Genomic DNA, 11306 nt, shown 5'->3' on the forward strand with positions numbered 1-11306 from the left:
GAAGAAAAAGGAGTAAGAACACAATACATGAACAATCAGCCTCTGTTAAGTTACCTTACAGTAGAAAAAGGAATATTAACAGCAGTTTTCCAAGAGAGCTGATCGTTTAAAGTTGGATAAGGTACATGAGATAGGGCACAAGATCCCCCCCCCCTTCAGTCACGAATGACCATGGGATTGCACCTACAAAGTTACCCTCCAAGGCACAAGTCTGAGTAAGGTTGTTTTTCGTGGGAGACTACCAGTCACCCATGCATACCAGCCTGCCCTCTCCACACCACTGATGTTATCCAAGGGAAAGGCAAAGGGGCTGATACAACTTGGCACCAGTGACGTTGCAACTCATTTCTACAGCTGAGTGAACTGGAGCAATGTAAAATTAAAGTGTCTTGCTCAAGGACCCAACACACAGCCCAGTCTGGGAATCGAACTCATTACTGCATGATTATAAGCCTGATGCTTTAACCACTAAGCTGTGTGCCTTCACTACATAAGACAGATAGCAGACGATATTCAGAACAAACCAAGGAAGCTAAGTTTCCATTGTATTTTTCATCTTGCTGATACATCTATTCTCGTTTATCACAGAGGTTTGGTAAACAAAAGAGAAAAAGTGATAACGGAATCAGCAATAAACTAATCATCTGCATGCTTTTTTATAAATGGAACAAATAGTAGATTCATTTAGATTCATTGACACCAAACTCGTGACCCACACTAGTGAAGCTTTCACCATCTCGTATTTTCTTGATCATCTCTACCTTTTCCTGTAGAGAAAACACTTGTCTGCGTAATTTCACCAGGTGCCTTCATATTTTTCTATTCACGGGACCCATGTTGATGGGTAGGAGTACATAAATCCCTGTAAAAAAAACACACAGCCTTGCAGCACAGTCATGTAAATACAAGCAACAGTGCATTCTGGGTAGCTGAGCATTGTGGGTGGTTGCTGGAGGTTGAACTCACAGTGCAGGGAGCCGGAACAAATACTGCAAAGTATTTTACCAAACTCTCTAACGATTCTGCCAATGAACCCATCCCTTTAATCATAATAACAACAACACCAACAACGACTCGCACTTAACTGTTGAATTATAATTTACCGATAAATTTGTAATTCTCACAAACAACATCCAGCTTAGTGAACAATCAACAGTACTTACTAAATATAAAATGGTAACAGTGCTGTTAAAATTGGTTTCTAAGAATTCCAACACTTTATCTCTTGGTAAAGATTCAACTTCAGGCATGTCCTCTGTAAATATCTAAAACAGAAAATATTAACCATTTAACTTTCATATTATTCTGTCAAATGTATTGCTTATTTATTCACTTTGTTTTGAATAAATTATGCATTATGTTGTAGCTTTGTAGAATGACATTGCAGGGTAGGTGTGAAAAATCAGTTCTCACCAGTTTGAACATAAAATATGGAGAATATTTTGGTCTGATATGGCTGGTTTAAGTGCTAAAAGGTGAAGTATAAAGTCTTGTTTCCAGAATTAAATCCAAGTATTCCAAAAGAGTCAGGATAGCTATAACTGCAGGAATGGCTATGTGGTTAAGATGTTCAATGTGTGTTTCTCATCTACATGGGTTCGGGTTCAGTTCCACGGTACAGCACCTTGGACAAGTGTCTTCTATTTATCCCCATGCCAACCAAGGGCTTGTGAGGGGGTTTTACAGAAAAACTGAAAGGAGGCTTGTTGTGTGTGTGTGTGTGTGTGTGTGTGTGCATGTGTGTGAGCTGTGTATGTGTGCGTATATGTATGTGTGTGTGTATATATATGCATGTGTGTGTGTGTGTGTGTGTATGTACGTATGTATGTATGTATATAAATATATGTGTGTGTGTGTATGTATGTATGTATGTATGTATGTATGTCATCATTCAGTTTATTTCAAGATTTCTTGCCAATAGGGAAAGAACCAGTTCCTAACCTAGATCCAAAGCTCCTTCACTGGAATTTCAACATCATCAACAGGATATTTTTGTATGTATGTATGTATGTGCAGATTTGTATATTTTATGTATGTATTCTCATGCATAAAGTTACATATCTAGACCTGCTCATACATATTTAAATGATAAACTTCTGGAAATGAATTCAGTGAAATATACTGATTGAAAATTGCTAACATTATTCAATAAAACCAGAATTTCTCCCATAAGTTGTATAATGCTACTTACACTGAGTCCCTCTACAGGGTCTTTCTGTAGTACAGCAGCAGAATATTCAAAAATAAGATCAATATGAGATGGACCTGAAAAGATAATTTGAAAGCTTTATTTAACTATAAGCACAAGCATGGTTGTGTGGTCGTTGCCAGAGCTGCCTGACTGGGTCCCCATGCTGGTGGCACGTAAAAAGCACCAGCCGAACGTGATCGATGCCAACCACCCCCCACCCCCACCTTCCCTTCAAAATCAAAGGTGCCATATTGTAGAAGCAGAGGCCATCTGAGTCTGGTTGGTATTGAAACATTTAAATGCATTTATGAGTATTTTGAATACAATATTTGTAGAACCCAATGAAAATTCTATATGAAAATGTGACTACAAACCTAAATGCTGGAGATATTCAACAATACCATCCTGACCACTTTGAAGCGAAGAGGCAGGCCGGCACGCTTGTTGCATCAATAAGGATAAAGCTGTAAAGGACAAAAACATAATTGTAATAACGATAAAAATAAGGAAAACATATTGCAATATTTAAATAATGCAAAATTTCATCTCCACTAATCAAAAGTACTAATTATCTATCACACAGCTAAAATCATTCTATTTTCAAAGAGAAACCAATACCTGTTGCCTTCAATGGCATTTACAATAACATCTCAATGACCTTGCTTGAATGTTTTCTAACGTGTCACCAGCACAAGTGCCAGTAAGGCGACGCTGGTAACAATCACACTCAAATGGTGCTATTTACGAGCCACTAGCTGTCTGGCTTCCGTGCTAGTGGCACGTAAATAGCACCATTTGAGCGTAATTGTTACCTTGGGTCAAAATTTGAAACCATTAACGAATAAAAGGGAAAAAATTCAAATTTTTATTCACTCCATAATACTATATGGAATAAATACTCTTGACAAACAAGAAATAGCAGCTGAATACACTTCATATGAATTAAAGATAGAATGGTCACAGCTGGAGAATTTGTTTGATCAGGGCTGATATTTAAGTAAACAACAAAATATTATTCCCTAAAATACTCAGCTTATATAAACAATATATCTGTTTCTTATTTCTTTATTGCCCACAAGGGGCTAAACATAGAGGGGACAAACAAGGACAGACAAAGGGATTAAGTCGATTAGATCGACCCCCAGTGCGCAACTGGTACTTGATTTATCGACCCTGAAAGGATGAAAGGCAAAGTCAACCTTGGCGGAATTTCAACTCAGAACATAGTGGCAAACGAAATACCGCTCAGCATTTCGCCCGGCGTGCTAACGTTTCTGCCAATTCTCTGACATTATATCTGTTTCTGATAATCAATATAACATTATGTTGTATTTCAGGAGGGACATTATGCCAGTAATAATTGCATGCACATGGTTCTATTTCACTTATTTTGATTATATGATGAAGATCGTCATCGTCGTCGTCACAAATAATATCTTGCTGTGTCTGGGGAGAGTCAACACACAAACTCACATAAAGAATCTTGCAAACCAAATCCAAAAACAAAACATATAATACCTTTTTGATGCAATTCTTTCTTCCGGTACAAAATTATTAATTCACTAAACTTTTCTTTGCTCCTCAGAACACGTTCACTTTCTTCAATATGACATTGATTGTCCACCCTCCTGAGGAATGGTGCCATCAACGCATCATTTGTCTGCAAAATGATGTAAAGATTATATAAGTGGGATCCAATAGAAAACAAACAAAAAACAGAAACTGAAAAATAAACCAAAATTCTTAAAACTATTTACGGTATTTCAAGGTATATATGATGGACTTATTTTCTAAATAAATATCTCAAAAAAATCATCTCAGGTCCTGTATACAAAGTTGGACATTCCACAAACTTCAATGCACTAAAATATTTTTTCCTGAATATGCTCTGCTGAACTTGGGTTGCATCTTAAATGTTCATTTTTTTTTATACCATCAAATATAGTATTTGCTTATGTTATATGGTATTTATGTTACATGGTGGTGGTGGTGGTGGTGGTGGTGGTCGTGGGGAGAGTGTCAATGTGGTCTGCTTCAACAGCATGAAGACAAAATCACTAAATATCAAGAATACAACACAGTACCTTGCCCATCATTAAATAATACAAAACCATTTATCTCCACTTCCCAGACCCCAGTCGAACCGTCCAACACATGCCAGCATGGAAAACGGACGTTAAACAATGATGATGATGATGATGAAATATACTTACTTCAAGGTAGCATTTAAGCAAAGTTGTGTCAATAATTTGAGCAATCTGTCTTTTGGATTTGATAGTTCGGTTCATGTCCCCAATGGCAGTGGTTGTTATTTCTTTGCTAGGAATTTTCATAATATGGTAACGTTTCTATGAACAAGAGGAAAGAAAAATGTTAAAAGATGTACAAAAAAACCATAATTATAGTTGTTTAGCAGCAGATAATAAAGGAAACGTAAAAGCTGGAAATAATGTAAGTGATTAACAAGAATATAAAGAAAACATTCTTTCACGACCATACTTCTAATGAAATGCACTTTCTATAAGTTTTAATTAATTTTGAAAAATATTTAAAAATCAAAATTTAGAAGAATTTAGTAACATAACATTTCTGTTATTAATCTGATGTTTGGGAGGCAACTAAATGGAAAGGGGTCTTACATAGGGTCATAACATCTTAACTTTAAACTATGAACACTTTTAAAAAATGAGAGATTTTGTATCATAGAAGGAGAGGCAGTCATAGAAATTAATTACATCAAATGAATTGGCCCTGTCACCTCCCTTATCCCCACCCCTGTACACCCCTTCATGTTGTCAACAGCATCCCCCTCCCATTATCTCCATATGTCTGCCACTATTTCCCCTCATCACCCTCCCAGGAATAGTATGTAGAGTAAATGGATAGACAAACAGACAGACGGATGGTCTTTCTTTTATTTTGTTAATTTCTATTTTGGTTTCTCATTTTAACCGAACACCTAAAGCTTTCGCGAGTCCTTTTTATCTAAAGAATCAGTATGGGTAAGATTAGAGGAGTTAACATTTAATTTAAATAACTTTCAATTAGTATTTGGAGTAAGAAGAATTGCAGGAGAATGCAAATCTAGAGCAGAGAGATTAGGAGATGGGGGGGGAGGCAAGACACAAAAGCAGTGACAGAGGAGAAAAAGGAGATGCATTAAGTGGATTTGGGTGGGAAAAAAACATGGAAGAAACAACTGCAGAAAGAGTGGGGAGGGGGAGCATTGTAAAAATGGTCTATGGGTCAAAAATTGCTGGGTGTTTGGGAGTGTTAATTTCTATCAGACAAACAATGTTTTACTTAGATGCAATCTAATTTGAGGGGATTATGTAAGCAGTAATTCATTGTGAATCTCTCCGATATATAAAGGAGAATTGCTTTATCATTTTAATGGGTTCTCAGATAAATTTGCTCATTTCTTTCCAACGTTATCTAAATTAGAACAAAAAATGGTTTTAAAAATTGGTTTTAAAAATGGTTTTTAAAAAAGTGTTTTATTTATTTATTTATTTATTTGAGCTCTGTTCTTCTTCTACAACTTTCGTTAATCATTTTTTTGAAATTTGAATAAATTTTAATCTGTCCAGACACTAGCATTTTTGACACTTTCTCTTTGCTTTCAATCAAGGTACCAAAACTGCCAAAGCCACTTGAGACATTTGTATTGTACATGAAGAAGGCACTGTTACTGAAAGAATGGCACAGAAATGGTTTTCATGCTTCATGGAAGAGAAATTCGATTTCACAGACTGTCTGTGTTCCAGCCAACCTCTACAGTTCAATGACGATTGAACAAGCTCTTCCACAAGGATCCATGCCAATCCACTAAGGAATTGACCCAACAGATGAGATGCTTTTATCATATTGTTACCTCTTGCTTTTACTCTGTGGGTAAGGACGGAAAACTCAGTAAATGTGTGCCACATGCTCTGAAGAAAAGAGATACATTGTTGATTTGACCAAAAATCCTATTCAAGAGAGTGGTTGTAAAGCTCTACTACACCAACCATATTCTCCTGATATTGTCACATAAAAAGCACCCGTGCTAGTGCCATGTGTAAAACATGTGTGCTGGTGCCACATGAAAAGCATCCAGTACACTTTGTAAAGTGGTTGGTGTTAAGAAGGGCACCCAGCTGAAGAAACCATAGCAAATCAGACAATTGGAGCCTGGTTCCAGCTCTCCAGCTTGCCAACTCGTCAAACCAGCCAACCCATGCCGGCAGGGAAACAATAGCTGTTAAATCATGATGATGATAGCACCTCGAAATTATCACCTTTATCACCTTTACTCTCCAATAGTCTGTGAGGCATTTTGTTCAACAATGATGTAGAGCAGCAAATGTGGCTCAATGAAGTCAAGACCCAGTGACTGCTACCATCAAGGCATTGACAAGCAAGCAGAACACTTGGCAAGATGTCAAGAACAATGAAGAATATACAATTGACTGATTTGATAAAATAAAATTGTTGATGGAAAATAAATATTAAAATAAATGGGGAAAATACAGGGATTTATCTGACAACCCAACGCATGCAATTAACATTTGACTGTTGATGGATAAACTAGAGAATAACAATGATTTTTTTAATTCAAAATGCAAATAAAACTAAATAACATACAACACAGGTAAATTACTAAATTCATTTATAGTGGTATACTGTGTATTGCAATGTTTGAAAATACTTTGCAGATTTAATTCATGCAGGTTGTATTTAGGAAAGTAGACAATATACAGAAAATTTTGTCTATACACACATACCTCGTTAAGGTAATCGATAAGTGCCAATAAGGCATTTTCGAGGTCACCACCATCTAACTCAGGCACAGTATCTGGGTAGGTGAGATCTTTATGGTAGCAGGAAGGCAGCAGATTAGGGTAGAGACCAATCACATGCGATGGATCTTTTAAATAACAAATTCGTAAATATAGATGTCAATCACAAGTTTATCAGACAACAATAAATCATGAAGAAATTTTATTTTATACAAAGCAGATTTATTAAAATAAAACAACAGTGTAATAAAATATTGCTTATCTGTAAGGGTTTTTAGTTGGTTATATCAACCCCTGTGTATTGTCTAGTATTTGTTTCAATGATCATAAGAGGGACGAAAATCAAATCAAAATCAAAATCAAATCAAGATTGAAATCAAAATGGAAATTGTAGTTGTGGCCAATGCCAGTGTCACCTGACTAGCACCCATGCTGGTGGCACGTAACAAGCACCATTCAAGCGTGGGTTGATGCCAGTGCCGTCTGACTGGTACCCCATGCCGGTGGCACGTAAAAAGCACCATCTTTTTGTCATGTCCAGAATGTAGGACATAGGCAACCACATCCTTCCGCGATTCTCTGTGCTTTGTTTTCTCTAACAGTTTCCAATTCCTGATGTTTAATGCCTCTTTTCGTCCAACCAATTCCTCAAACTCGACATCCATATCATCCTTCTCCTTCATCTGCTTCTTTTCCCATCAATCTTTCCAGTCATTGCTAAACTCTCCAGGTTCTCTTTCCTCATCAAATGACCAAGAAATCTCAGTTGCTTGGCCCAATGCAGCCCAGGTCATCACTTCGTCATTAGACTCTGTCTATCCTTAATATTCTCCGTAAGAACCACATTTCACAGCTCCCCAAGCACCTTCTTCATACCTAATGTCACAGACCTTGTGTTACTTCCACAAGTAAATCCATCTTTATTGCACTCCCAAAGAAATCAGAGGCAGTGGACTGTGAACAACATCGCACAATGAGTCACATGGGTCACGTTACAAAAATCATTCTAAACTATACAAGAAAAATATCAAATGTGCTAATGGCTCAAACAAACTAAAAAATTATATTGCAACATACACGAGGGGGTGTTGAAAAATTCTTGGCTTTAAGGGTACTGCAAAAGGCCTGGTTGGAGGCCAAGATCTTTTACAGGGCTTAGAAAAACAGAAGGACTGCTGCAATAAGTGTGTGAATCTGAGAAAGTAATATGTTGACTAAAATCATAATTAACTGATCCTCCTGTATTTTCTTTTACCCAAAGCCAGGTACTTTTCAGCACCCCCTTGTAAACCAATATTAATACAAACCAGTGTCCAATTCCATGAATAATTTCATTGATGCATCAAACTGGTGCTGGCAAAATAAATGAAATGCTTGTCTGTTCTGAATTTTTTGTAAACGTTTCTTCTTCTCTGCTTCACATTCTGATTCCATATTCTCTGCCTAAAGAATTAATTTTATCATCGTTAAAACATTTTCTTAATAATAAAAAAAAATGTTTGTGTGTGTAGTGCTGATATATTTTTGTGTCTAAAGCATTAAAACAGTTACCTAAAAATACCTGTGAAGTGAGAGAAAAATTTATATGTCAATCGCTAATATTATTTTATCACTTGCCATGAAAAGTCGGAGATAACTCCTGACATGTTTCAACCTTCCTCTGACCTTCTTAGCATGAATAAATCACTAAATAAATATGTAAACTTACAAAACTGTACATTTATTGATGCAAGAATATATGAATATATATGATTTGATCTAGTTGTGTGTCTGTGTTTGTCCCCCACCATTGCTTGACAACTGATGTTGGTGTGTTTCATCCCCGTAACCTAGCAGTTCGGCAAAAGAGACCGATAGAATAAGTATTAGGCTTACAAAGAAGGGTCAATTTGTTCAAGTAAAAGCAGTGCTCCAGCATGGCCACTTGTTTAATTGTTTACTAAAGGACAATAATAACAATATACAAACACATGCAACATATTATGTCATATCAGTAATTAAAAAAGGACATATAGTGACAGAAAATGTGATAATGACTTACAGCTGTTTCAGTCTATTGGATAGATATTATCCCTTAGTGGGTTGGATTCACAACCCCTAACCTTCTTGGATATATATATATATATATATATATATATATATATATACACACACATATATACTGTACTTGATGGCATATAAGACATGCTTTTTTTTTATAAAATATTCTCTCAAAAACTCATCCTACATCTTATGTACAGTCTTCATGTGCATCATGTTGGGCAAGTGACTAGGCCCATCAAAGCCTTGTGAATGGATTTGGTAGGAAGAAATTGATCAAACCCCATCCCCTCTCTCTCTCTCTCTCTCTCTCTGTATTTTTGTCTAGGCATCACATGATGGTTGTAAAAGAGCATCATCATCATCATATAAGCAATGGTGTTTATTTCCAATCTTCTGTGAAAACATGTCCGGCCTGGGGGGAATATTACTTCACTTGGAAACAGGTGAGGGTTGGTGACAGGAAGGGCATCCAACCATAAAAAATCTACCTCAACAAATTCTCTCTGACCAATGTGGGCATGGAAAAGTGAACATTAAAACAATGATGATGATGATGATGGCAGAGGAAAGAGAGCTGGTAAAACATCCTGTTATGGTATACTTACCACGAGACGTAAAGCTAACTCAAATTCTTTGATCTTCACCAAGTCATTCACTTGTTCAGAAATAGGGGCTTTTGTTAATCTCCAACAATGATTATTAGAAGCTACATACACAAGTCCACTGAAATAAAGAACAAACAGCAAATGTGAACAAGCTCATAAAATGAATTCCCTTCATTCTTGCAGATTTTTCACTGACTCCAAGAATTTATACACTCTCAAATTAATAAGTCAATAAATCAAGACAGTGTTGGTGTTCGTTTAATTCTTAATGAATTAATACTTTCCTCTTAGTTGAAGAAAGAAAACAAACACCTAACAGTGTTCATTAATGATTCATGAAGAAAAGAGAAGATTATTTTAAGAAATTGAGAATTAATTTTTAAAATTTCCTTCTCATGTTTAACCCTTTAGCATTTAAACAAACCATATCCAGCACAAATATTCTACTTGTTTTATGTTAAAACTGGCCAGATCTGGCTTCTTGCATCTATCCTACAATGTCATTCTAAAAATAAACAATTACATCATGGAAATCTTAAAGCTATGAGATAAGCCATGATTAATTCAAAATAATGGACTAGCATCTCATCTCATTATTCAAGACAAGAATAAATTCCATTTCGAGAAAGACTAAAGCAAGAAGTAATACTAAAATAGAGACAAAATTACTGAGAGACTTTCACGTAAAGTACACTTACCTGCCAACACAAATGTATAACGGTTTAGGAAGCTCAATGCTTTGGATCATCAAACGAGGTTGAATAGTTCGGACTTCAACATATTTTGGAAGGACAGCAATAATGTAAGGAGGATCGTGCACTATAATATATAATATATAATATAATAAATCAACAATAAATAAATGTTATAACAACAATATGAAAGCAATTCAATATCTACACAATAAACAATTCACAACAGTTTATTGATAGTAAAGCCTGCAGATACACATTATGTGTGAGGGAATTTGGCTGCTATTTTTAGCAAGCTGAGCAACCACGTAAATGCATCCTTGTTGGCTCATCATTTCACCAAGTTATATCTCCAAGTGAAAAGCCAAGCTATTGAACAGCTATAGTTTGGTTGTGTTGCAATGATGATGCTGAATATTCACGTGAAATAAATTTTAAAAATAATCAATGCAAAATTGTTCTTTGAGCCTTTAGCATTTAAACTGGCCATACCTGGTCTACATATTCTACCTGTTTTATGTTCAAACTGTCAAGATCCAGCCTCTTACACCAACCCTATAATGTCACTTCATAAATATACAATCATGTCACCAAATTCACAAACATAATACAAGATTAATTCAAAACAGTGTGAATAAATAGGCAGTCGTGGCCAATGCCAGAGTTGCATAACTGGCTTGTTTAAAAGCGCCCTTCAATCGTCAGGCAATATGCTGTGCTTGTGAAGACCTCTCAAACTGCATGAAATCACAGTCATGGCCGATGCCAGTGTCACCTGGTGGCACGTAAAAAGCACCATTTGAGTGTGCCCGCTGCCAGTGCCACCTGACTAGCACTCATGCTGGTGGAATGTAAAAAGCACCATTCAAGCGTGGCCGATGCCAGTACTGCTTGACTGGCATGTAAAAAGCACCGTTTGAGTGTGGCCAATGCCAGTGCCGCTTGACTGGCCCCCATGTTGGTGGCACATAAAAAGCACCCACTACACTCTCGG

General features: G+C 36.4%; 1 protein-coding gene across 1 annotated transcript in view; it reads right to left on the minus strand.

Moving 5' to 3' along the window:
• Positions 1–11306, minus strand: part of LOC106877150 (vam6/Vps39-like protein) — a 72552-nt gene that overhangs the window by 49158 nt on the left and 12088 nt on the right. The window contains exons 9-17 of the mRNA XM_014925961.2: positions 10319–10439; positions 9621–9738; positions 8280–8415; positions 6958–7100; positions 4405–4539; positions 3710–3851; positions 2566–2655; positions 2192–2265; positions 1164–1265 (exon numbers count right to left, since the gene is read on the minus strand). Coding sequence (XP_014781447.1) covers positions 1164–1265; positions 2192–2265; positions 2566–2655; positions 3710–3851; positions 4405–4539; positions 6958–7100; positions 8280–8415; positions 9621–9738; positions 10319–10439 — 1061 coding nt within the window. The remainder of the gene's footprint in view (positions 1–1163; positions 1266–2191; positions 2266–2565; positions 2656–3709; positions 3852–4404; positions 4540–6957; positions 7101–8279; positions 8416–9620; positions 9739–10318; positions 10440–11306) is intronic.

The sequence above is a fragment of the Octopus bimaculoides genome, chromosome 11, assembly GCF_001194135.2.
Source record: "Octopus bimaculoides isolate UCB-OBI-ISO-001 chromosome 11, ASM119413v2, whole genome shotgun sequence".
Taxonomy (NCBI): domain Eukaryota; kingdom Metazoa; phylum Mollusca; class Cephalopoda; order Octopoda; family Octopodidae; genus Octopus; species Octopus bimaculoides.